Raw genomic sequence first — 27742 nt, forward strand, 5'->3', positions numbered from 1 at the left:
GTTAACTTTGTATCCTATGTTTCTCACTCCCTCCCAAGTAGCTGGGATTATAGGCACGAGCCATTGTGCCTAGTCCTAACTTTTTATCTTCTAAAAAAAGTTTCTCTTCCTAAAAACCACTCCACACAGATCTACACCTTCTTCAGAAGATCACTAATTATTTTATAGATAGATTTCCCAGTTAGGAGGATAAGCAGCTCTAGGACAGAAAGGTTTTGTTCATTTTGTCAATTCTCCTTATTACACCACACAGTTCACTCTATCAGATGCTGCCTAAGTAAGTAAAATGAGGGATGAAGGCACTACTCTCTTTCAGAAATTAAGGTGTATTAGTCCCAAAACAAAACACAAGTATATACATTATGACAAAACCCAGAAGGCAAGGGAGGAAGAATGGAAGTAAGAGGGTAATGGAGGGGGATGAGTATTACCAAAGTACATTACATACATCTATGAAAATGTCAAAGAAAAACTTATATATACAATTACCATAACATATAATAAGTATATAGTATACGCTAGTAACAAAAAGTAAACTAAAAAATTAGGAGGTGGAATAAAAATGACATTCTGAACAGATGACTTTAATGGTAACAAGAGAGCACATGTAATGTGTTGAGCTTCTGATCGTCTCTTTTCCTTACCCCTGAGAGCTGCCAGAACTGTTCAATGGACTGGTCTTCATAGCACTAGTAGGTGAAGGCACAGACATGCTGTTATCGCTGTCCATGGACAAATCAAGGCTGCTGTCATTCAGAGCTGTCAACCTAACTCCTTCGGTTGAATGCTGCAATCAATACAGTATTTAATTAAGTATGCCTTTATTTCACCCAGATCTTTGAATTATGAAAATCCTTAATTTATATGGTTTTTCCTAAAAACAAAATCACTGTTTTATGAAAATCTTAAGTGCCACACTAAGTATAAAAGGCAGAGATTTGGGGGTCATGCTCTTTTCAACCGAACCGTAGTTCGTAAGTGAAAGAAAAACAGAAGTAAAGCATATATACCAATTTTAAGACAATACAGATTAAAAACCACAATAATATGGAAACACATGAATCTTGAATCAGGACTATAATTACACACACACATTTATGAGGGAAAAAGTCTTAATAAACATGATACCTAACAAAGACAACTTCTAGCAACTGGTATTGGAAGTGATTTCTTTAGTTATTTTTATACATTTATCTTTTTGTCCAGGTAGGCCTCAAAAGGGCTCCCCCAATGCAAGTCTCAGGAGTAGTTCAGATTACAGGGGCCTGCCATCACATCCAGCATTATATATAGATTTCTAATTTCAAAAAAAAAACCTATGAAGCACAATTTATTGCTACTCATTACTATTTTGTCAGTTGGTGAGACTCTTAAGAGTTTTAGTCTCCAATTTCAATTTGTATTTTAAACAGTATAAAGTATAAATTATAGTGTGAAAAATAAAAACAGAAATAATTTTCTGAAAACTAAACTTAATAACCACACAAAGAACCTCATGTTGGTCCTACTTCTTAAAAATCAAAGCACTCCAAAATAGATAATGCAGGCAAACAAAAAGAACTCGAGTAGTTTCATGAGATTAAAGTTGATTACTAAATGGCAAAATTTAAATTTCTGCTCATAAGTGCTACTGTAATATTACATGGATTCCTTCAGTTTCATTTTTTTTCCCTCAGAATACATTTAGCCTCAATGTTCACTTATCTACAGAAACTTTTGGTTTGAGTTTTGTTTTGTTTTCTTTACTCAGGATCGAATCCAGGGCCTCAAACACTAAGCAAGCATTCTACCGCTGAGCAACATGCCCAAACACAACAGGAACATTTTAACAGAAACAACATACACTACTGACAAAGGCCCATTCCAAATATATTTGTGTGCGCTCTCCTCCAGTGGTTCAAATGACAAGTCATTCTTATCAGGATTTTTTGTGATACTGGGGTTTGAACTCAGAGCCTCCAGTGATCTACCATTTCAGCCGTGCTCCCAGCAAAATATCCTAATTTCTGCCTTTGCAGTAGAGAGACCTCTTATACAAATAAATATAGAAAAACAGGGAGGCATGCATGGTGGCACAGACCTGTAACCCCAGCACTCGGGAGGTTGAGGCAGGAAGACAGCATTTCCAGGTCAGCCTGGGCTGCTGGAGACTCTGTCTCAAAGAACAACTCCCATCTCCCAAAAATAGGATCAAAGAGGGAAGTTAAGATTTGGTAGAAGGGAGAGTAAGAGAGAATAATGTTATTTGCCTTTGTAAAACAAAACCATCTAATATTCTAAATGAGCACATTTACTATTCAAAGATACCCCCAACCTTACTATTCACCAGACCTAAGGACTTCTCAGAAAGTAAATTACGTTCAATTCATATAGTAACCAGCACAGCCAGGGCTCCAAATATCTATGAGGCCGCCACCAGAGATAATATATGAATGTGAAGATTTTCAAATGGTTGGTCTCAACACATAGCAGCATTAAGCTACTTTCTTTTTTCCCTCTTTGTCCACAAAAAGTTTGGTAGCAAAAAACAAAAAGCAATAGAAGCCTAATAATCATAAATATTCAAATTTTTCCAATATAAAATAAAGCAAAGAGCACATTAAAAAAAAAAAAAAAAAAACAAGCACATGATTTTCAGTCAAACCTAGGTCCAATTCACAACTCATACTGTATGACTTTGGGCAAGCTCCTTAACTGTTTCCTCTGCAATGACAACACCTATGGGTTGGCTGGAACATGAAATATAGAAAAGACTAGTGCAGAGCTTTGCACTAATGATAGGAAACTATCCTTAAGTCCAGTGTAACGGGGGCGAGGTGAACTAAGTCCTGGGGCTTCTGCCTAGGAAGGAAGTTCAAGGTCCCAGGCTCAAAATCTGTACAAAAAAAAAACAAACAAAAAAAACAGTGCAATCCAAGCACTTATGCATTCAAATTCCCAGACACTTGCTAATGCAATATAAACACAACAAAGTTTTATAAGTAATGGAAACTGAGAAATATGATTTCAAATAGAGAATAAAAGGCCGGTGGAGTACAAAACACAGAGTGCCTACCTAGCAAGTGAGGCTCTAAATTCAAACACCAGCACAGGGGGAGGTTAAAAAAAAAAAAAAATAGAGGACACTGAGTAAATCAAATGTCCTTACAAAGAAAGACTAAGCAACTACTAAAAAGGTAATTTGAATAGATGGACATAAAATAGCAAGCACAAAACAATGGCAGGTGACAAAATGGTTAAGTTTCATAGGAAACCGTTTGTGTATGTGATAACTTGTACACTGAATAGTCTTGTGTATAAATAAGCTAAAATATCAGGAGCAACTACTGCTGGGCACTGGTGACTCATTTCCGTAATCCTACCAACTCAAGAGCAGAGATCAGGGGGATGTCAGTTTGAGGCCAACCCTGGCAAAAAGTAAGATCCCAGCTCAAAAACAACAAACACAAAACAAGGACTGGTGGAGCGGTTTAAGTAGTAGAGCGCCTGCCTAGCAAGTATGAGGCCCTGAGTTCAACACTCGGGGTGTGGGGAGGAAGCAACTGCTATTACAAGATGAAATTTAGTTACTTCATTTTATAAATAAAAATCCTCAATAATAAAATAATTCTCTTTACCGTCTAGAAGGAGAAGTAATACCTACCTTAATATAATAAAAATGAAACATTAAAATTGTGTTAAACTATTTATTAGTTGCTCCAAGTATCAATACTGTTATTTAAAACTAAGTATAAAAGGTAGTATGAATCTAGGATTCTGGAAAATCTCTATTACAAAAAACTTTTAATAAAACAGAAATAGCTAAGTGTTAAAGAATATTATTTATACTCGCTTGTGAAAACACAAAATATTTTAAGTATTTTTATACATAGCAAATTTATATTTAAGTGCAACCACTTTAACCCACTGATAACATAGTATCTGCAGTGGGTGCAGCTCAGTGGGAAGACACCTGCTTAGCATACAGTACTGCCATAAATAAATAAATACATAAATGGTAACATCATTATCTAAGCCCTTAAAAGTTTGCTGTAGGGTTGGGCATGGTGGCACATGCCCGTAATTCCAGCACTCAGGAAGCTGAGAAAGATGATTATGAGCTCAAGGTTCACCTGGGCTAGGAAAAATAATCTTTGAGACACTCCCATAATCAAAAGCTATCCACAGTTGTAGATGACGGTGATGTTTATCAACAACAGAAGTTCGAGCGTTTCCTACACGCCAGGGACTAGTCTAAGCCACTTTCTACGTATACTGATTTATTTCATCCTCATAAATAGCTAATGAAACAGGGAAAATATCATCCTGATTTTAGCAATCAAGAAAAGATGTTTGCAAAATAATGTGTGCAAGTGTTACAGATAGGATGCTTCCTGAATTTGAGGAAGTCTACTCCAGAATTCTTGTGCTTAACTTCAATGCCTTTGTACCATAATATGTTCTGTGTTTTAAGAACTATTACAAAGCTGAAGCTTTTCGTGTATTAATTTCATTCCACTCCTCTCAACTCCAGACCTAGAAAACTAGTATCCTGAAAACAGTGGTCATCATTCTTTTAACACATACTTTGTATTTCTTACTCTCTCTTAAATACATTGTTTTTAAAGTTTTTAAACTTGTGATACAGAGCTTTCCTAGCCAAGTGTGAGGCCCTGAGTTCAGTCCCCAGTACCACCAAAAATTTTTTTTCAAACTAGTTGTAAACTTTTTAATGAAGTATCAAATGGCACACGTTCATCAACATACACTGTTAACATATGTTCAGCTCTATTTTTCATTCCTTTGCAACTCCTGTATATAAGGAATTTCATTTTAGAAATACTATCCATTTTTGGAACCACTTACAAGAAAAACTGAACTGAAATGAAGTCCAAAATATAGTAAGGCCAGGCACCAGAGGTTCACACCTCCAATCCTAGCTACTTGGGAGGCTGTGAAATGGAGGGTTGAGGTTCAAAGTCAGTCAAGGCAAATAGTTCAAGAGACCCTAACTTGAAAATATCCAACACAAAAAAGGGCTGGTAGAGTGGCTCAAGTGGTAGAGTCCCTGCCTAGCAAACGTAAGGTCCGGAGCTCAAATCCCAGTGTCAACCCTCCTCCTCAAAAAAGTACAGTAAGGAAGTACAGTTCATTATAAGTCTAAGGAAGATAAAACTGTCTCCAAATTATTCAAAGAAAGCACAAACACCAGAACAAGGTGCTGCAAAATTTTACATGTGGTGGTTCTGTCAATGCAATCCCCTTTAAAATCATTAACTTTTTATTTTCTCTTTTAATTGGCCATGTGGTCTTCTTATGTAGCCGAAGCCGACTACACAGATATCTGAGTGCTGGGATTACAGGCATGCAATACCATTCCAAGCATATTTAAATGTACTTATTTTCCTACATTCTACCCCTCCAAAAAAAGTCATTTTCATTTAAAAATACAATTTACTTGACCCACACTTAACTAGACTATTTAAAGGAAAGGAATTTAGATAATCACATGGGACTTTAAATGGGTAAGAATAAAATGCTTTTTTTTTTTGGGGGGGGGGGTCAGTACTAGGGTTTGAACTCATGGCTCCTTGCTTGCAGGTGGGTGCTCTACTGCTTGAGCCACACCTCCAGCCCTAAAGGGCTTTTTTAAAAACGAACCTGAGTATATACAAAATAAGGCCAAATAATGTATACACATGTAAGTAAATGTAAAAACGATAAAAATAAAATTAAAAACAAAAGGATATGAAGCATCACCCCTAACCTCTCCTAAGTCTGATGACACAGACTAGGTGCACGAAACACTATGTTAGCAATGCTGTTACCTTTTTCTTTTTCTGAAGCACATGATTAGGTAGCAGTTGATGGAGTTGCTTTCTTTTTACATGCATTGCAGCAATTTTCATATCCACCTCAAACATCTTGCTGTTTATTGCTTGCCTATAAACTATACAATCAGAAATTGTTACAAAAAATAGAAACATTTTAACAAAGACAGGTTCAAGCTCAGGAGAAAGTATTCTAAGTAAGGATCTTTCTTCTCTCAATACTGCATAATTAGAAAATTATCCAGGATCAAAACCTAGCCCTAGGTATCATTCATTGCCTGTGCAAATTCTTTTTACCACAGGTGCATATAATGAACAAAGCAAAGTGTAGTAAGTAGACTGTCACATAGTAACTTTAAGGAGTAACTCTTTAAGAAACACCAAAATGTGAGAAAAAGGGTTCCTTAAACCCTTGCCTTTTTATGGTAGCAGTATAATTTAAAATTTTATACCCAGTATTTAACATATTCAACACAAGTCAAATTTACTAAACTGCAACTAAAGATATCCTTACAAGAATATGAAAGATAAAATTTTGAGGTAAGAATGGCAATGCTTTCTATTATTAAAAAGCAAATAACAGAGGTCACAGGCAGAAAAAAAATGCTACAAGTAAATAATTCTCCCATTTTGAGAAAATTCAGTCAGTTGAACAACAAATATTTCCTGAGCACCTATTCTGTCACAATGCTGTAGACACTGGAGATATAGCAGGGAAACAAGACAGACTAAAACAGTCTCACGGAATCAACATTCTAGTGGAGAGAACAGAATAAACAGAAAATAAGTAAAATATATCATGGTCAGGCAGTGATAAGTACTATGGAGAAAAAAACTGAGTAGGGAACATGCAGGAAGCTCAGCCTGAAAACTTAGTTTAATTTGACTGAAAATCTACATGAACATGAAAAAGTGAGCTGAGACTGCCTATTAAAGTAGTATTCCAGGAAGAGCAAACATCAAGAATGAGACACCCTGGGCAAGACAATATGCCTGGAACCTCGAGAACAATAAAAATGCCAAAAGAGAAGAGGGAAAAGTAGAAATCCATAATCTCTCATCTGCAACTCTAAAAGGCCCAAACTCCTGACAGAAATTTTTCTTGAGTCTTGCATTACAACTCATCTAGCAACAAACCCTGATATAAATTATTAGTGGTTAATAGCCTTTACCTTTCACTACTGTGAATATCAACGGCCCCAGCAAAATGTATGACAGTCAAATGTTGCTCTGCTCTAGGCACTACTGGGTATCCTGACTTTACTACCTTTCTGGTCCCAAGTCATATGAACAATGGACTATGAATTTATACTAGGAGGTGAAGTCAGAGAATGTAAGCATAGTAAGGGCAGAAAGAGGCTTACAAACCAGTTAGAACTTGGACTTTCATACTGACTGTGAAGGACAGTCATTGTAGATTTTAAGGAAGCAACACATGACTTGGTTTTAAAATACCAACTGGATGCCATGTGAGAATAGTTAAGGTGGGTACTGGAAGAACAGTATTATTGTGGCAAGAGCAATAATTCAACAGTGCAATCAATAACAGTGGCTTAAATTAGAAGCAAAATAGTAGTAAATATCAGGAATCTCAATATATTCTGAAAGAGGAAACAAATTTTCATAATGCATTGATACCATGTAGGGGAAAAATAGTTACATGATCCCAAAGTTTCTAACTTGAACCAGAATAAGAAGCTGGAAGGGATTGGGGGTAAAAATGTGTTATGAACATGTTAAATCTATTTTATTAACAAATCACAAAGTATTTCATTAAAATGTGTCAAAAGACAACTAAATATTTCATTCTACAAATACCTAAAAGATCCTTGAAAGTTTTGATGATTCATTAGTACAAATTTACAGCTGCACTTGGATTCAATATACAATACTATCTAATTTAAGCATCTCTCCATTTGTCTTGCTTATAATGAAACTGATTTCAGTTGCTATCAGAATTTTTACTTCAGAATAAGAATACTTTTTGGTGATCAGGAGTACTATTACCATATGGCACCTTAAAAATCTCTAGAATGTTGCTATTGTCACAATGACAACATTATATAGTACAATGTGGACAGGTACACCTAGAGAAGAATTGTACTATGTCCTATCTACATTCGTAAAGATGAAAATCTACTTAACAAGTAGTTAAGTTAAAAACTTAATTCAATCTTATAAGAACCCAACTACCATGTACAATGTACAACAAAATTAAATCACTGAGCTGGGAGTTTTCACACAGGGTTGAGAATATATGCCTAGCAGGCCCAAGGTCCTGAGTTCAATCCCTAGCACCATGGCAACAATGCTGATGGTTATCAGAATCACTATAGACAACGCCTATCATAGTCAGAATTCACAGTTGTAGAATTCACGGTTAGTGATTCTACAAAAAGTGGCAATCATTTGAAATTTTTATTTATTTATTTACTTACTTATTTTTGAGAAAGACTCTGCTATGTAACCCACACTGGCCTAGAACTGGTGATCCTATTGCTTTAGCTTTCCAATTGCTGGAATTACAGGCTTGCATCACATCATCTGACTATAATGATTTTAAGCCATTTTCTAAAATCATTGTACCTGAGCATTTATATACTGAAATACCTATAACAGTCAACGCTTATCCTCAGGGGGATATGTTCCGAGCAAACTCTACCCCGCCCCTAAGCCTGATAACTACAAATAGTACTGAATCATACACACACACACACACTTTCCCTATACATACACACCTCTGATAGTTGAATTTGCACATTAGGCACAGTAGTAAGTTAATAAAAACTACAAGAAGAGAGGACTACAACAAAACACTGTAATAAAAAGTTATGTGACTGATCTCTGAAAGTATCTTACTGTATTATACATACTTGGGAGGATATGAGATGATCTAGTATCTGTGTGATGAAATAAAGTAAGATGAATGACTCAGGCATTCTGATGACATTAGGCTACCATGTAAGAGTTATTTGAATATAAGCACTGCAATACAGCAACTGTCTGATAATATAGGTGGCTACTACGTGATTAACAGGCAGGTACTTATAAAATGTGGATACGCTGAACAAAAGGATGCTTTACCTTTCAGGAAGAACAGAGTACAACAACACAAGGTTTCACCAGGCTACTCACTCAGCACAGCATTCAATTTAAAACTTGTAATAATTTCTGGAATGTCCCATTTAATATTTACAGACTATTTCTGACCTTGAATAACTGAAACCTCAGAAAGTAAAACCACAGATATGGGGAAACCACTGTATTCTTTTCCTTTTATTTATCCTTTACATTACAATCATAGTAAATACTGGCTTTTTAAAAAAGACTGTCAACCAATTTTTTTTCCTCTCCTTTAGTAAGTAAGGTTAAAAAAAACTATAATGCTAAATCTGAATGTTCATGGGGTAAACTCACTAGTGAATATACTACTTACTAAAATTTTTTAAAAATGGGGGTGGGAAGATGTCTAGAAGAGAACAGAATTTGTAAGGAAGATGGAAAGTTGTTCTTATGCATATTAACCATTCTCTTGAAGGGTTATACATCTACAAAAGAGCCTTGGATTCTGTCAACTATATGGTCTTTACCTAAAGTACACTACCTTCTTATCCAAAGATATGTCAATCTAAATGTACACTTAATCATTTTATTCCCTGCCCATGAATTAATTAACACTTGAATCTCTATAATGTGACAAATTTCTTCCGAGCTACTACAAATTCAGGTTGAAGATGGTTAAAGCGGGCAGACTCAGTCTTGTAGACAACTCTGCAATATTCACCTTGTTTCTAATTTCATAAGGAATTGTGGAAAAATTAAATTTAAATGGCTCAACTAAACTTTAAGGCCCAGCCTAATAAAGAAAAATCATTGATGTTTTAGACATTACTGAAACCATTAAGATTATTTTAATGATAGTTGATCAATATTCAAGTAATTTAATCAGTTTCGGCAAGTATTACTAGTTACTATATAGATCAAGACAAATTTAAAATGCCAGCACCTGAATGTTTTGATTATCCCAGTAAACATACCTGTATCCGTGAAAGACTGAATATCATAGGTGAGATCAACACTGAGATTTTCAGAGTTCTCTGTTTTTTTAAAAACTAACCCAATCACCCACATTGTACGAAATTCTTCCCTGTAAAGAAAAGCATTTATCAGTTAACCAGGACTCAGAAAAAATAATTATCAATGGTTTGACAATATGAGGTATATGGAAAACTTTGTAATACAAATAAATGAGCAAACTAAGTTCTACATCCTAACTTCATCAAAACTTTAAAAGGCCTCAGCTGGAGGTGTGGCTCAAGTGGTAGAGCACCTGCCTATCAAGCACAAAGCCATGATGAGTTCAAACTCCAGCATGACCCCTACCCCCCAAAAAACATCCTACCCCATACCTGTCCTCTATGTTTCTGCTACCATACAAATAATCAACTTCCAGGACAAATGATGATTCTAAAGTACCCAAGATACCGGAATTTTTTAAAAATTATGTTCAAATTAATGAAGGGAAAAGAGTAATGCTTATAGAGGTCTGAAAGAAAACAGGATTTTTTTAAAAAATGATATTATTGTTGTATTGGGGATAGATTGTGGCATTTATAAAAACAAAACAGGATTTTCTAAATATAAAAGTCTAACTACAACTGGAGATATGGTTCAAGCAGCAGAACACCTATCTCTCAAGCACCAAGCCCTGGGTTCAATTTCTAATACCACCCAAAACAAAACAAACAACAAAAAACTCTAACTACAAGTCTGGTGTGATGGTACACAACTGTAATTCCAGGGAAGCTGGAGGCAGGAGGACTGTAAACTTGAGGCCAGCCAAGTTTAGCAAAACCATCTCAAAACAAAAACAAAAAATTTCTTTACATAATTAAAAGGGAAAAAAAATCCACTTAATCAGTGGCTCAAGCAGTAGAGTGCCTGCCTAGAAACCATGAGGCCCCAAGTTTACACCCCAGTGCTACCAAAAAAATAAATTTAAAAAGAGATCCTTACATAAATAATGCCCATTTAAGTTTGTTACTGACACTCCATTAATTCTTCCAACACAAAAAGGAGGTAGAGTCTCACATCAGTACAGCAACAATAAACCAGCAAGTGACCTATTAAGACTCTTGAAAGAAAACATGTGAGCCTGCTTTGTTTTCTCAATGATCCAAAATCCACCACAAATCAGATTTTTGAAGATCAAATCAAAATATATTCCCTTAAGACAAAAAGCAAAGACTGATGTTTGGTATAGCAGCTGTCCTAACAACTACTATATAAAACAGAGGAATGTTAAAAAAAGACATTAAAACATGTTAGGCACCTCATAAGAAACTATTATTAGAGGAAACTATTTTGGTGCTAAAATTTCTTAAAAGACTCCCTCAAGTTTCTGATAAGGAAAAACTAAGTTTTTCTTTCCTTTTTGTTTTAATTGGAGGTACTGGGGTTGTTTTGAACTACACGAAACCAGCAGAAAAGAGAGACTAGTTAAAAAATCTGCCTGTAAGATTCTATGAGTAAAGTTGAAAAAGGATGGGTATATTAGATTAAAAGAGAAAGATGCTTACTTATCAGGATTTTCTTTGGGTGCGGGAAATGACTGGGGATTCACATGAGCCAGTGTAATAAATTCATTCTTCTCCAAGCTTCCAACCAGGATTCGGATTTTTGATTCCACCAAGCCCACCCTGAATAAACGTCAATTACTATTAGTGAAAGTTTTTACTGACTTTGTAAGTTAATTAAATAAATAAAGACTCAAAGGTGCAAATCAAGCATTCATGTAAAAACAATATGATCATCACATGTACCTTAAAACACATACCAAAGCTGTTCAACTGGCTGAACGATTCCCCCAAAGACCAAAAGCAAAAGCCTTGATATCTACCCAAAAATGCTGAGGTGGGGGAAAACAGAACTAAGGAGCGCTTCATCCAAAGTGGGAAGATTACAAAAGATAACCTCACAAATATTTAAAGATCAGCGAGCTAAAAGCAGCCACTTTAAATACACAGCCAAGAAATAATACATGGATCTTTAAAGCAAACACCAAAAAATTTAGAAAATTTATATATGGGATCCACTAATTCCTATACATTCATCAGAAGTAGTAAAGCTGCATTTATGAACAAATGAAACCAAACTGTGTATTTTTTTTTGGTGGTATTGGGATTTGAACTCAAGAGCCTCACACAGCTAGGCAGTGGCTCTACTTGAGCCTCTCCAACAGTCTTTTGTGTCTGGTATTTTCGAAGACAGGGGGTCTTGAGAACTATTTGCCCAGGCTGGCTTCAAACCTTGATCCTCCTGATCACTGCCTCCTGAGTAGCTATGATTACAGGTGTGAGCCACCAGTGCCTGACCCAAAACTATGTATTTTAACTTCCTCCCATCTCCTACTGTTCTGTGGCAATGATTCAGTTTGAAATTTATTTTCTCTGTAATGTCTGATTTTACTACTTACCATTCTAGGCGTTGTTTTTCTGTTGGTGCACTTGCTAGAAGTACAATATAATGCCTTTGAAGATAAAGACAACATGCTATTTATTTTATTTACATGCTTTGTTCTGGATATTAAAACCATAATGTAATAAACTTCATTACATTTATAGATCAAATCAACTTAGCAGAGAGGGCAGCCTGCAATCTCAAAATGAACATCAAATCATAAGCTAAATTCCATGTTTCTAACTACTGGAGTTGAATTTTTCTGAATAAGTGACTTTATGAATAATTACAAACAAAGCAGCTGAATTCAAGAAGGCTGAGTAAACATTAACTGAAAATTTTGCTCAATGACTCCAGAGGAGTGCTCGGCCTGTTAAGACTAAAGAGCTGCTCACAAACATAATCTATTCAAATGTTTTTAACAGAATATAAACACCAGGATTTTGCCCACAAAAGCATAATGACTAAATATACTTAACAGTAACTCCCAAAATTATAAACATCAGGTTTTGTAATTATATTAACATTGAAAAATAAACTGAATTAATGCTTTAGTCAGGCCTTCAGACTTTTCCAAATAGTATTAAATTTCTAAGTCAAACATCACTATCCTGACATCAATTTTAAAAAACAAAGATCTGATTCAATTCTATCTCATTCAAAATACAGAAAAGGTTAAGTTTTTTTTTTTTTTTTTTTTTTCTTCAGAGAATACCATCGGGGCCAAAAAACTTATTTTTGCCTTTTGAAAAATGTTATGCCTAAACTACAATTACAAGATATAATTCATTTTCCTTACACTTTAATAAAGTTCAAATAAACCATTCTACACTATCCATTTTGTAAGTGCTAGAAGCTAAATTTCACCTCAAATAGCACTCTGACATCATTATTTAATACAGACAGTAGCTAGGAAACTTGACAGTATGATCAATAATTTTAAATTATTTTACTTTTTTCAAAGTCTGCAAGTTTTCTGATATTTTCTCCATATTTCATAGGTGAGGTTTTTACTCAAAAGCAAGTCTTAGAGGCAGGAAAAAACCTATAACGAAAGTTTCTAAAACTATAAGCCACTTTCACACCATTTCAGGAAAAACTAAAGGAAGTCTGATGAACTTCAGCATTTTTTTAGCTATGCTCCTTTGAAACAGCCCACTGACTATTAATTGTGCTCACAACAAATTTAAAAAATAAGTTCTGCAACCATAGACAGTTCTAAGACTTGTATACATCTGTAAAATGGGATAATAGTACCTTTCTTACTGGTAGAAGTACTGTGAACTTGAACATAACAGAGGTAAATATGCAAAAAATGAGGTATGTATATGAAAATAAGTAAACAGCTATGTAAATAAATACACAGTCCAAATCCATAGACAAACATTTCCTTTCCCATTTGCTCAGCATTATTCAGAAACAAGCCAAATACACATTTTACATCAATAGTCACATAAAAGCACTAAAAGCTCATGCGTTTTATGTGCAGAGGAACTCATATTCAGAGTCCTACATTAATCAGACAAAATTCTAACATGCTTGGTAAGTCGATTTCTAGATTCCTGAGCCATTAAAAAGGGTGAACTGATACATTAAAAAAATAATAATAAAGGAAAGGGAAATGAGGAACTCCCTTGCTGCCGTGTAATAACTTTAACAGCAGACTGTTAACAAAATCTAAAAATCAGGCATGCACACAAAACCTCAAAAACGCCAATTTGTCCGAGTTTTCCAAACACAGGGAAAATCCCCAATATTCTAAATCACTGTTTACCGCACTCTTAAAATGGACACTCTTAATAACCACCTGAGTCTTCAACAAAAGACTGAATGATGCAGCACAATGTTCTCTAATTACAAAGGAAAATACACAATCCACTTGAATATAATTTTGTTGGCAATTTTGAAGTCTTAATTAAGAGTTCAATTCTTGATTCTGAAATTCCAGAGGAGAAAACATTTCTCTATGCAGTGTTTACGCACAAATGAGCTCAAAGGTTAAGTAACTCATAATAAGTATTTACGGTGAGGATAAATGTTTTTTTTCATGCAGCCACATTTAAGCAAATTTGGATTATATAAAATGAAATAATTAAGTTTAATAAAGAGCTGCAAATATTAGAAAAAGGTTCATCTAAGAAATTAAAAATCCCAACTTCATTCTCTAAATATCTGTATCGTAAACTTTCAAGAACCAGAATTGGTGTTCCATTAGCAGTCTCTATCAGAGCACAGAAGACAAATAGAAGCACTTCTAATCTATTTCGCTACTGTACCAAAAAATGTGATCCTCTATTTCACAACTGCCATGCATCAATCATCTCAAACACCTCCATGAAACTTTGAAGTCAATGCAATTGTCATTACCTTTTCCCCAAAAAGTAGAGATTATCAGTTTCCAATAAAATTTTATTCAAACATACCCTAGAAAATCTATCTCTGTCAAAAAGCCTTACAATTCTTTTGATAATTCAGAACCAAGAACTGTAGTTCACAATTTTAAACTTCTTAAATTTTAAGGCTAAAATATACACTATTAAAATGAAGGCCCTTCAAAGAACACTCTGGTTTCCTTATTATTTCCCTTATTTCCTAGTGAAATGTAATACCAATGACTCATTTTACTGCTAGTTCCCAAGTATCAAGATAAATATCTTAAAAGAGAAATAGAAAAGTATTTTCTTAGAACTCTTTAAAATTTGTCTCAAGGTAAGATGATATTCTGGAATATTACTAGTTTTTTAAGACAATATCTTCTTTTATTCCCTCCATTCCAAGAATGGCAGGTAAATTTCACACAATTTAAAATTTCACATATACCAAATAGTACTAGTATTTCCAAGACACATTTCAAAAGCCTTAACCAACTTTCAATTAAAGGAAAACTAAGGATTTCAATTCAGTTGTACAATCAATCTTTGGGGTATTTCATGTGAACATACATTTTAAGAATTCAAATTTCTGAAAAGCTCCAAAAAACTTACAATAGTTTTATCACCGTATTTTAAAAAGGGACATTTTTGGAATATAGTTAAAAACAAACAATTTAGTATATATATAAAATTAACCCGTTGTCACTTTCCAAATCTAAGCATTCCTAGAACACATAGGTGAAATTTAAACTTTCCTTAAATAAATTTGTTGCTACTTCTTATCTGTTCAAAGTTATCTTTTTCTTTTTTATGGTGGTACTGGGGTTTGAACTCATAGCCTTGTGCTGGTTAGGCAGGCAGTTTACTCTTTGAGCTATGCCCCAAGGCCTAAAGTCTTTTTTAATAACCTAGAACTATTTGAGTGCTTCAAGATTTAGTAAAAATATTAATATATAATATTGTTTACCACAGACCTTTCTAGGTACTATCTAGCAAAGACAGTGAAAGAATTTTTTAAGAATTAAAAAATTTTAAGAAAGCTTAATAAAAGTCTAAGTTCTAATAATATCAATTTATTCAAATGAAATTAGCAACAAGGTTTGTTCAACACTAATCTTTCTTAAAGTGAAAGAACTACTAAAGCAAAGTATTTAAGAAATTCATTCTTTCCCCCTCTAACTCCTCTAAGAAAGTAAGACAGGAAAAAGAATTCATGTATTGAGTCTCAGGAATTAAAGAATGTCAACACTTTTCCACAAAATCTTTATTCTCCTTACATGTAATTATGTCTCTCATATGATAGTTTTTAAAATATCAGTACATTTATTAAACGTTTAAAGGTATTTCTCAGCATTAGTTAAAGGAAAAAGAAAAAATATCTCCTAAATGGAAAGCACAATTTACGGGGAATAAGTAATAAAACAAGAGCATTCAATATCATGCTATTTAAACTTTTACTAACAACACAATGCTCCCAGAACACAACAATTAAGCTATTATTGCTTTTTCATGCAAAAGATACAGAAACAAAACACAGAGACATCGTGAAGGTCATCATTCTGATTTTTAATTGGGGAAAAAGCATAAAGTAATCTTGTTTAGATTATTACAAAACACGATCCAACACAAGATCAAATGGTCAGGAAAGTTTCAAGCATTTAAAAAAAAAAAATTATGGGGACTTTGAAAATTTTCAGCCCAGGGCAAATAAAAGTGCAAGTCCATGGTTTTTTTTTAGAAAAGTAAGATTTATTATAACTTACATTTTTCATCAAACCAACACACTTAATGAGGCTTTTAACCTCTGCTAAGGTATTAAACCATAATATTAAAACCATTAGTAAAAAAATCATAACACTCACTTAGATCCAATAGAAATAACTGATGGGGCTTTAACAGTGGCGGAAAATGGTAGGCCAATATTATGTTGTGACTACTGAAAACATGTAATTGGCTACAATTAACATTTTATTAGGTGTACCTAGGTTCTAATGGATCATTATACTAAACAAGTTTCCAGAATTAGATGAAAATACTTAGGTTTCTCAATAGAAAATCTTAACTACAGATTTGAACAGTTCACCCATTTGCCAAGGTATACAGATTCACTATTTTGGTCAGGACTGACATGCCTACAAAATGATGCTGCTACAAAGGCAGTAGGAGTTCAGTTAGATCAAGCAGCAACACTGAAAGAGCTGCACATTACATTGACACAGAAAAAATATGGAGTTTACAAAAACAGTATGTCCTTTGTGAGGAGGGAAAATTCTACACTTTTTTAAAGAACTTCAAAGCTACACTGATCTAGTAAAAAGAAATGTCATATATGGTACCATGAAACCATTACTTAAGAGAGCAACATGTCCGACATGCCTTAAAATACATACTTGTACTTTTGAAAGAAGTTTGGAGCTTCAAAAAGTTTGGACCACTCTGCCTTACTCAGCAAAATTTCATCTGTGATAGCAAGACCTAAATTAAAAACATATTAGAATGTTGGCATGCTTCAGCCTAACAAGCTAGAATTTTAAGTAATCTTTAAACATACTACATGCATTCATTATAATCCTAAAACAGTAACCTTTCAAAATAGTTTAATTTTATGGCTTTAGAGCATATTCTTACATACATACGCTTTTTTTTTTTTCCCAAAAAAGCTGGAGGATTTTTTTGAGAGATTTCTGGCAAAACACCATGATTCTACAACCAAGCTCATAGAAAGACTTGTTCAAAACTCAAGCACTGCAGTTACGTGAGAAGGAAAATTTTCTCCAAAACTTCATTTCTTGCCTCTCTAAAAAGAAGTTAATTGCTATTTCTAAGAGGGTAGAAGCATTACCCCATAAAAAGCCTCTTTGGACAAAAGTAAATAATTTTAAATTTAATTTGAAGCTAACAGCTTTTTTCCTACTTCTTTGACTACTTTCAATCAACTAAACAGTCCCATTCCACTTACTTCACTCGGAAAAAAAAAAAAAATTGGCAACAGCAATACCTTCAAATTTACAGTAAAACTGGGATTCAAACAAGCTAAAAGGAGTTCTATACTGAGCAGATTTGGTACCTAGCTGGCTCAAAGTTTTTTCCAAGAGTATGAAGTCTACTAAGAATTCCTTCTTGTCACCAGCGGAGACAAAGTATTACCATTTATAATTTTACAAGGCAACATGTAGCACTAAACCAGCTCATAACAGCCCAGCTAAAGACAACGGTTTTAAATGTTGATTAATCCTCCAACATACAATCAAAAATAAACTGCCTAGAAGAAAATTTGAGTCAATTCTCAAATATATAATAAAGAATGACAAAACTCACTTCAATTAACACTTTCCTCAATTAAATTGCACTGCTTACTAATGGGTCTATGATATGTAAATCCTTTGTGTATACAAGGGAGAGCATAAGGATAAACACTTACCTTGTTTAAACTCCTCAACCATGACCATCCGTGTTGAAACGGACACATTGTACGTGGAGTTCTGTTGTGGGTATGCTGGTGTAATTATAGGCATAAGATGGTACCTATCACTGGGGTTTACCTACATACAACAACAGCCAATCAGTTTCTTCAAGTACACATGCAACAGAAACTTGGACTTTTTACCCCTTGTTAAATTGAACCAATGATTAAATTTTATTTCATTCATAGCTGGAGTTGAGAAAGAAAAACCATGTAAGACATTGTTTTTATAAGAATTCTTCATAGAATCAATGATATGGTTTAAACTAATGGTTGATTGCAATCATATGGGCATAACTATTTTGGCAGCCTTACTAAGTGTGCCTGCTAAGCAAAGAAAGTTCTACTTGGGAATCTATCGATAATTAAGTTTTTCTTTATTCAACAACAGAAATGGGGATGCCCATGAAATAACATGTTAAAGAAATGTCATCATACAAGTTTCTTCCGTGTAAAACTAACTTTAAACAAGATGAAACTAAACTTTTAAACCTTAAGTACTAAGGAGATTAAGCTTGTTAACACGTGATGAAATTATATTGTCTATGTTGGTATCATTTAAGAAATAATGGAATGATTTAGTAACTTAATCTTTATCTACATACTAATGATAAATGACATATTTCCACAAAGGAAACTGTTAACACACATCTTCCAAAATTAAATGCCTTGAAGTTTGGAAAACTTGAAAATACATAGCTTGATGTAGTTAATGGAACTTAAACCTAACTTTTTTTTTAATCAATTAATAAAGTTCATGATATTAACACATAAAATGTATAAGCAGTAAATGCTGTAACTTCTCAAGAAACAAAATGGAAGCTCTTCTTTAGCCCAACCATGTTTTCATCATATCTGAAACATCTAAACCAATTTTTAGATCATGGTAATTAGAATAATATTGCTTAGAAGTTATCTGCCACACATAAACATTAAGCAACAGTTTTCCTACAACAATCCAATTTTAACAAGTGTTTAGATCAAATAAAAAAATACAGGGATTTTTAGTATCCTTTTATTTTTTTTTAAAGCACAAATGCCCACACAACTTTAACTTACAAGGTAGTTCTATATAGAGTACGTGAAGATGTTAGTGAAATCTGTGTGACTATGTACAATTAAAGGTGGTTTACAGGGTACATCATTATGCTTCGTACATCAGATGACAATGATAGATGAGGTCATCAGAAGAAAGTGTAATACGGACATGTCCACTCATTTGTAAAAGGCTGGAAAGTCTCCCTGGAGTTTATGCAGGTGACTTTTACTTGTTATTGCACAGTGTGGATTTGTAGGGGAAAAAATAATACACTAACCCTTGGGTCCCATACAGGCAAATTAAGATTGCATTCTTCAGGCTGTTTCAATAGCACTGGATTTGGCCATTCCCTGTTTAAAAAGATTGTAGCACTTGATAAGACTATTGGATATTATCATCTAAACGTATTTTGTTAAACATACAGCATTTGTGAATGTGATCCTTCTTCATACACTTTGGTATATAAAACGTTTTACTCCTTTTCTGCTGACATATTTGAAACATTTTTCCTCTATTAAACTAAACCATTTGACAGCTTTCTCAAACTGCTATCAAACAACTTCTCTGACTCTTGAAGAACTAACAAAGCACTACTTAAATGAAGAAGCACCATTCAAAGACATCTGATAGGTTCACCTCAATCTTGAAAAGGATAAATCCCCTTGAAGGACAAAAACTCTGTACTAGTTCCATTTGAAGACAATTAAGTTATTTTGGGTTATAGTCAAAAGGATAAGAATAATTATAAAAATCAGTAAGGACAATTTTTCTCTACCTCATGACTTAAAGGTTGTAACATAAGTAAGTGCAGTACGATTTTGTGTCATGAACACATTCTTCTGAGGATTCAATGTATAAATTAGCTACTTCAGGCCTTTATGGAGAATACAAAAAAAAAAAAAATGGAAAACTGCGTCACCCTTACTATCAAGGTAGCTTATTAAAGGCATTGTTTGTTTACACAGCATAGCCGAAAGAGAAATTCTGATATTCTGCACCTTACTACGTATGAGTAAAATGTGCTCGTATGAGTAAAATGTGCTATCAAATCACAAAACAGCAGAGTGTGTATCATAAAATGTGTCACAGTGCTTACTCATAAATTTTATCCAATAATTCTAATTTTTACAAAATTACTGGAAAAGAATTTTGTTTTAGGAAGCTTTTTTGTTTTGTTTTGGGGTTTTTGTAGATTGAGGAAAGGGAGGATCGGGTGGGATAAAGACTTAAATCTCTTAAGATAAATTCGATTAAAAACCAAGAACCCTCACTTTTGAGGCCAAAGCAACTACTACAAAGTGACAATAAGCCTTGATGGTTTCTTAAGAGAAATCATCGTTCACAATTGTGAACATGAAGGAACAACAAAAAATCTCTCTTAGGTTAATGACTTATCCAGCAACTGTAGTTTTTTTCTTCCGGGCACTTTACATTAATGTATTTCTTAAAAGATTTTTATAAAACTAACCCCTTTAAACACACTACTAAAGATAAATGGACAATTAAAAGCAAAATACAATCAGAAAAAAGTAATTGTCTATGGATTTAGAAGCATTCAAAGAATGAAAGAGGTGGTGTGTATAGGTTTTATCTAAAAATAACTGCTATCTCAAGCTATTAATAAGTTAGATTTTAGCAGACATTACCACTAAATTTTAGTGTTTATCTGAAGGGTAAGGTTTATATGCAAGTAAGCACAAATAGAATCTGCTGGCATCACTATGAAAAAGGATGGAGTTCAGGTTTGCTATTTTACATGCAATGTGATATCCCATGGCTACCTAAATGGCTATATCATGAACTAAAATTTGAATCTGAAACCAGCTGCAGAAATGTCATAGAAATAAGACTAAACTTCAGTGTCTACAATCAATTTTATTTTAATATAATCTAAACACATACCATTTAGAAAATACCAAGAAAAATTTATGTACAAGAGTTGATGCTATTGCATTTGGATAAAGCTGGCAAGTTCTTGCTACTAGCATAGCCCAGGAAACACCACCGAGGAAACCTAATATATTGGAATAGATGTTGTGCCCTGTTGATAAGGGAAAAACAAAAACATAGGTTAGTGTTGAAGAAAAGTTTAAACATTTTTAATAAGCTATCCAACAAATTCTGAACTCACGTTTGGCCCACAGTTTGATAGCTCTCAGAGTTAACCTGAAGTTGTCAATGTTTGGTACTAGATGTAAAATTTCATCGGTTACCCTGCAACCTGATTAACAGGAGTGGGGGGAAAAAAAAGAAATTAAATCATTGAAAGTTTAATGGCAATACTACTTTTTAACTTTCTGAGACTGATGTTAAATTAAAGAAAAGCTTTATTTGATAGAATCATCATTGTTAATTCAATAAAGGACAAAAAATAAGAACTCTAAACCACTTCTTTCCTATCATAAACACAATCCCAAATCAATGAAAATGCACTACAATCTGCCTAATCTCAACCTTACAACTCACAACTGAAACTTTTCCTTCTCTAGCTATACTAAGGATTCAATCCACTTACATTTCTAAGAACTGTTCTGAAAGAGAATGATTATCAAGCTATGCTAATATACAACTGTTCACAACAGCCCTTTCTAACTGGTAGCATTCATTACTAAAGGGAGGGTATCAAGAGAAAAAGTCATTAGTATTACACAGTAAAATATAAATCACTAGTAATAGAATACAAATGTCAAAGAATCTTTTTAAGTATCCCACATGCCATAAACAGAAAAGAAGTGTTAGGTACCAATGAGTAAAATAAGTTACCAAAAACTTCTCTATACTCTAAAGTACACTTTATTTTATTCACTAAGCATTGACAGAAAAGCTACAATAAGCTTGATTTCAAAACTTGAGCTAAAAACAACTAATATTTGACAAAAACTCCAACTATGGAAAAGGAAATAGGTTTTTTGACATACCATTAAGACTTCTTATACATCTTATATCTAAATTTTTAAGCAGACTGTCATCCCGTAGGTCCAAATCTTCTGGAATAGTCTGCAGTGCTAATCTTGCAAACAAAATATCAATCTAAAACAAAAACAAAACTTAACATTCCATACCTGTCAAACTATTTTAAGCCACTTCTATAAAAAAGAAAATAAGTCTACTTAAGGAAAGGATTTTTTCATCAATTATGAATATGACAATGCCCTCCCCTGTAAAGCCACACTATTAATTCATATCATATGTATTTAAGTCAGATGTTAAAGCATGATAATATGAAATGGAACTTGTACAAATACCTACTTTTCATTTTAATCATACTTAATAAGTTTAATTTACTAGGTTTGATAAAGACTTACACTGAATTTCTTAAAATTCAACTTTTTAGTTTTTCATCTATAGGAATTCTAAACTGATTACGTATTAAAAGGTACTCAAATACAAGATAAATATCTTTATATTTAGTTCAACCATTTCGTAGTAAAAAAGGAGCTCCTGTTTTCTACGAGAACTTAAAAGTGTATTACAGTGTTTTTCCAATTTGGTTTTGTGTAGGAAGAAAGCAAAACCACTGAAAAAATGAGGAAAATTGTGTGTGTGTGTGTGTGTATACACATTGTTTTGTATTTAAAAGCTGATTATAAATCTAATTTTAACATTTTATGCCTACTTATTAATAAGGTCAAATAGTTCATGTTTTCATAAAAGACAGAGTTGGGCATCTTATGCAACAATTCTAGAAATTACCATCATTTGCAAAACATCAAATTATCATTTTTCCAGTTTCTACAACTTAATAATCTTCACCATCACTATCAGTGACTTTCCAGCACTATTCTGTACATAGAATTAACATACTAAAATATTTAAAGTTGCCTCACCATCAACTTTGTTCTAATGGCTTTCGCTATGCATGTTTAAAAAGCAGCAAGGAGAAATACACGCCATCTCAAAAACTTGACCTCTAAATCTTCTCCTGTCAGAAAATGTTTCAACACACACACTACTGTTTCACACACTTTTCTCCCAAGTTTTTCTATATTTAACTTAAATGAAGTTATGGTAAAATGCTATTTGTAAAAATATACTTTGTTACTGCCTCAGTGAGACTAAAGCAAAACAAATCTTGCACCTGAAAAAACTACCAAGAAACTGTTTTATAGTAGCATTTTAGTCAGGATTTCATTCCTTCTGCTTATGTTTAGGCTCCTTATTTTTATGATTTATGATAAAAGAACCAAACAGGTTTATTCTACAAAATAGGCTCCTCCTCCATTAAAAAATTTATTAATATGAACCAGTTCACTACTTATTACTTGAAAATAAACCAAACCTTTAACCTACACTCATATAAAAATTAGTGACATTGAATACTAAGAACTATCCATGTGAGCTACACCTTACCTCTATCCCATCAAAACAGAGTTTGATAACTGGCACAAATGCCTCTTCAACAGCCTGTAAGAAAAGTAAACAAGTTTAGTTGTCTGTCTCTCTCTCTCTCTCTCTCTTGCTCTCTCTTTTTCTTTTTTTGATGGGACTGGGATTTGGACTCAGGGCTTCACACTTGGAAAGCAAGCAAGTGCTTAAGCTATACCTTCATTAGGCCCAAACTTTATTTAATACTTTTATTGTGACTATCTGGTTTTTTTCTTCAGTGCCAGGAGACCAAACCCAGGGCCTGGCGCATGCTAGGGTCTGCCACTAGCATGGTAGCACTCTACCACTGAGATACTTGAAATTGTTTTTAGAACAATGCTTTACACAAAGTAACTTCCCAGCAACTAGCTTTTAAGACTCTGGGATTCAGCAGGGCACCTATGGCTCACACCTGTAATCCTTGCTACTAGGGGAGCAGAGATCAGGAGGATTGTGGTTCAAGGAAGCCCAAGCAAAAAGTGAAACCCTATCTCAAAAAGGACTGGTGAAATGGTTCAAGTGGTAGAGTGTTTACCTAGCTAGAGTGATGCCTTTAGTTCAAAAGTCCAGTACCACCAAAAAGACTAGAATTCAAAAATCTTGATTTCTGTAATTCAGATGTGTAACTGTTCCCAGATTACCAAGTGTTTATTTTGCTTGTCTCTATTTCCTATTCTATAAGCTTACACATTTACAATTTTAAGTTCAAAGACTAAAATGCAAACACATATTAAATGTTTAGAACAGCCTAACAAATTGAAACAGATCAACAAATGCTGGCTATGCAAAAAAATTCACTTAATTAACTACATGCATTTTTTAACTCCTCTCCCTCACCCCAAACATTTACATACTCTTAAATCTTTTACTTCTTCCTGTAATTTTAACTTATCATAGAATGAGGTGAAAAAGTCACTTCGATCAACATGTCTTGGTGCAACACACAACGCATCAATATCAGCACCTTTCAAAAAAAAAAAAACACTGTTACAATTACATTACATCCTATCATGACAGCATCTGATGTTAACAACCTATTTAACATTATACTGTCAAGTTCTAAAAATTCACTGCTCCTTAATAAAAAACAACCAATCAGTAGAGGAAAAATAGCTGTAAGTAATGGGGTCTGTTTTTTCTTGAAGTATGATGTATTTACAACGGCCTAAGAAAAATTAGAGCAAAGTCTCATAGTTAAGACAGGGAATTACTGAAACACATACGCAATGGCTTGATGTCATTAATCATAGCCATACTCATTAGTTAAACAAAGCTTTTCTCCTCTACCTACTTTGTGATTGGTGTTTATTGACTCCCCTACCAAAAAAGAGGGTTAAAATCAATTAACTGAGATTATAAAAAGAGATCTATAGGAAATCAGGTCAACACAGTCATTTTCCAACAGATGAGAGACTGAGGCACTACTCTGAAGACAATTTAGCACCTTCAAGAAAGGAGAGGTGTGGAGTAGCTCAATGGTATAGCACTTCCCTAGCATGCTTGAGGCCCTGGGCTCAATACAAATAAATAAATGAATAAATGGCAAGAAGGATATACAGAACACACAGGACATCAAAAGCAGATGTGATCTTACTGAGATAAAGCAATGAAAGATAGGGGCAGGGAAGAATGCCAGAACACAGAGAATGCTGTATTGGCAGCTTCACAGAGACCACTACTGGCAGGTAGTTTTAAAAAGAGAGGTCAGGTAGATGTGGTAGCCCACTCCTGCAATTCCAGCACAGGGGAGGGTAGGAATTCAAGGCCACCCTGGGTTACATATTCAAACCCTGTCTCAAAAAACCAAGGGTTGGTAGGGCGCTGGTGGCTCACACCTGTAATACTAACTACTTGGCAGGCAGAGATCAGGAGGATCACAGTCCAAAGCCACCAGCTAAATAGTTCGCAAGACCCAACACAAAAAAACGGCTGGTGGAGTGGCTCAAGTAGTAGAGCACCTACCTAGAGGTGCTAGGTTCAAAGCCCAGCACCACCAAAAAAATAAAACCCAAGGGCTGAGGATATAGCTCAGTGGTGGAGAGCTTGCCTAGCTATGTGCAAGGCCCTGTGTTCTGATCCCCAAACACCACAGAGGAAAAAACCAAAAAAGTCAGTTTTTTAATGATTTAAGAGTTTAGCTTCATACTGCCTGAGCTATATCTACTCATTCTATCAGCAGGTGTGTTGGAAGATCTGTTCGAGTATTATTGTCTCTTAAGTCTGAGATCCTATTTGCTATGAGAATAAAAGTACTATGAGAATAAGATATGAAGATAAAGCGCTTAGCTCAGTGCCCAATAAAAAAGCAACAATTCAGTACATGTTCTTTGCCACAATAACATGCTTATTTTGTATTTATTTGCAGAGGGAATAACTCCAAGAAAATATTCACCATGATTATCAGAAGCCACAGATACACACTGGTTTGTTTTTGTTAAGCTATATTTTATAATTTGTCTGCAATGAAGGGTGAGGGAAAAAATGAACAAGTTTTCTATTTTTCTTTTGTTTTTGTGATTTGTTTTGTTTTGTGGAAGTTCTGGGGGTTCAACTCAAGCCTCCCACTTGCTAGGCAGGCACTATATAACTTGAGCCACTTTACCAGCCCACAAGTTTTCTTAAAAGTCTTAACTCACTTTGTTCTAATTTCCAGAGTGCTCATTTCCAAGTTCAGGTGGAAGGAAAAGATACATACAGAGCACCACTGTCCAAAAAATTCTGCAAAGGAAAAACATTCCATGTCTGCACTTTCCAAAGCAGTAGCTACTAGCCATAGCGGCTAGTCAATATATAAAAAATGGGCTAACTTTTACTAACTGAATTTTTTATTTCATGTAATTTTACTACATTGGACAATGCAGGTACAGAAGGCATCATTTTTATCTTTCTTGACAAATTTAAAATCCTTTAAGTACTCTCTTCCATGCAAACCTAAGCTAGTGTATAATCCATAAAAAACTGAAATCAGTAAATTGCTGTAACTTTAAGAAATAAAAAGTAAATTTATTCAAGATAAACAAATTAATATTTACCTTTTGTATGTACTCCTAGTCTGTAAGACCCAAATGTAAAAATTTTTCCTCCAACATTTTCAATTACAGATTGTGGAAGATTCTGTTGAAACAAACAAAATGGTTGTTAGTAGAGCACACAAGGAATAATACCGTAAGGAGTGGGGGAGGGGGGAGAAATGACCTAAAGCTTGTATGCACATATGAGTAATAAAACAATAAAAAAAAAAAAAAGAAAAGAAATAATACCATACATTCAGCTTTTCTGAAACAGGGTAGTGCTGTACTACCTAGACTGGCCTCAAACAACATCCTCCTGTCTTAGTTCCTGAGGTGCTGAGCTTAGTCCCCCACCATACCCAGTTTTTGATACTGTACTTCTTTTACTTTCTCTTTTTTTTAAATGGAACTCTTCACAAATTTGCCTGTCATCCTTGCAGAGAGACCATGCTAATCTTCTCTGTATCATTCCAATTTTAGTTTATGTGCTGCTGAAGCAAGCACTTGATACTGTACTTTAAAAAAAAAATAAAACAAGCCAGGCATAGTAGTGCAAACCTGCAGTCCTAGCTACTTGGGAAGCTGAGGCTTAAGGATCATTTGAGCCCAGCAGTTCAAGGCCAAATTAGTCAACATAGCAAGATCCCACCTCAAAAATAAAAAGGAAAAGAAAAATCAAGATTATAATGCAAATTTATACAGTATGTTCAAACACATACATAAGTGCTTTAAAAAACAAAAAAGGTCTAACTTGAAATTCAAGCACTGTCTAACTTGAAATTTAAGCAATGCCAGCATCAGGGCTTTTATTTATGACAAATTGCTTTAAAAATTACGAATATTAGACTGAAAATATTCTGATTGCTAACAGAAACGATCATATTGAACAACTATAGCAAATATCCAGTAGCACATTAAGAGTATAATTTTACCACATCAAAAATGACTTGAAAGTCAGTATTACTAAGTAGTTTAGGTTTTTAGATATGCAAAAGGGTTTGGTGGGATGATTTTGAAAAGAACTGAAATTACTGATTGTTTTTGGTCAGAAAGAGTAGAACCATCAGGAAGGGAGAGCAGGCAAGTCGTCTGGAGTAAGTGTCCTCCTGGTCCTAGCACTGTAGTAAAGTAGTATGCTGGGTGCCTCAGGCCCATGGCCATAAGAATAATAATGTCTGTCCAAACAAAAAGCAACTTTAATGAGTACTAATCAGTACTTCCAT

The 27742-nt window shown here is 34.2% G+C and overlaps 1 protein-coding gene and 1 non-coding gene across 5 annotated transcripts in view; both read right to left on the minus strand.

Moving 5' to 3' along the window:
- Papola (poly(A) polymerase alpha) overlaps window positions 1–27742 on the minus strand; it is a 58186-nt gene that overhangs the window by 14355 nt on the left and 16089 nt on the right. For all 4 annotated transcript variants that reach the window (XM_074067193.1, XM_074067191.1, XM_074067192.1 and 1 more), the window contains exons 4-17: window positions 26541–26622; window positions 24363–24472; window positions 23494–23547; window positions 22062–22173; window positions 21275–21364; window positions 21046–21184; window positions 19421–19493; window positions 18063–18183; window positions 17032–17116; window positions 12286–12339; window positions 11390–11509; window positions 9848–9957; window positions 5808–5929; window positions 645–787 (exon numbers count right to left, since the gene is read on the minus strand). In XM_074067193.1, the coding sequence (XP_073923294.1) occupies window positions 645–787; window positions 5808–5929; window positions 9848–9957; window positions 11390–11509; window positions 12286–12339; window positions 17032–17116; window positions 18063–18183; window positions 19421–19493; window positions 21046–21184; window positions 21275–21364; window positions 22062–22173; window positions 23494–23547; window positions 24363–24472; window positions 26541–26622 (1415 nt within the window). The remainder of the gene's footprint in view (window positions 1–644; window positions 788–5807; window positions 5930–9847; window positions 9958–11389; window positions 11510–12285; window positions 12340–17031; window positions 17117–18062; window positions 18184–19420; window positions 19494–21045; window positions 21185–21274; window positions 21365–22061; window positions 22174–23493; window positions 23548–24362; window positions 24473–26540; window positions 26623–27742) is intronic.
- LOC141422017 (U6 spliceosomal RNA) lies at window positions 26917–27023 on the minus strand. The gene has a single exon (XR_012446686.1). It is a non-coding gene; the product is annotated as a U6 spliceosomal RNA (small nuclear RNA).

The sequence above is a fragment of the Castor canadensis genome, chromosome 3 (genome assembly GCF_047511655.1).
Source record: "Castor canadensis chromosome 3, mCasCan1.hap1v2, whole genome shotgun sequence".
Taxonomy (NCBI): domain Eukaryota; kingdom Metazoa; phylum Chordata; class Mammalia; order Rodentia; family Castoridae; genus Castor; species Castor canadensis.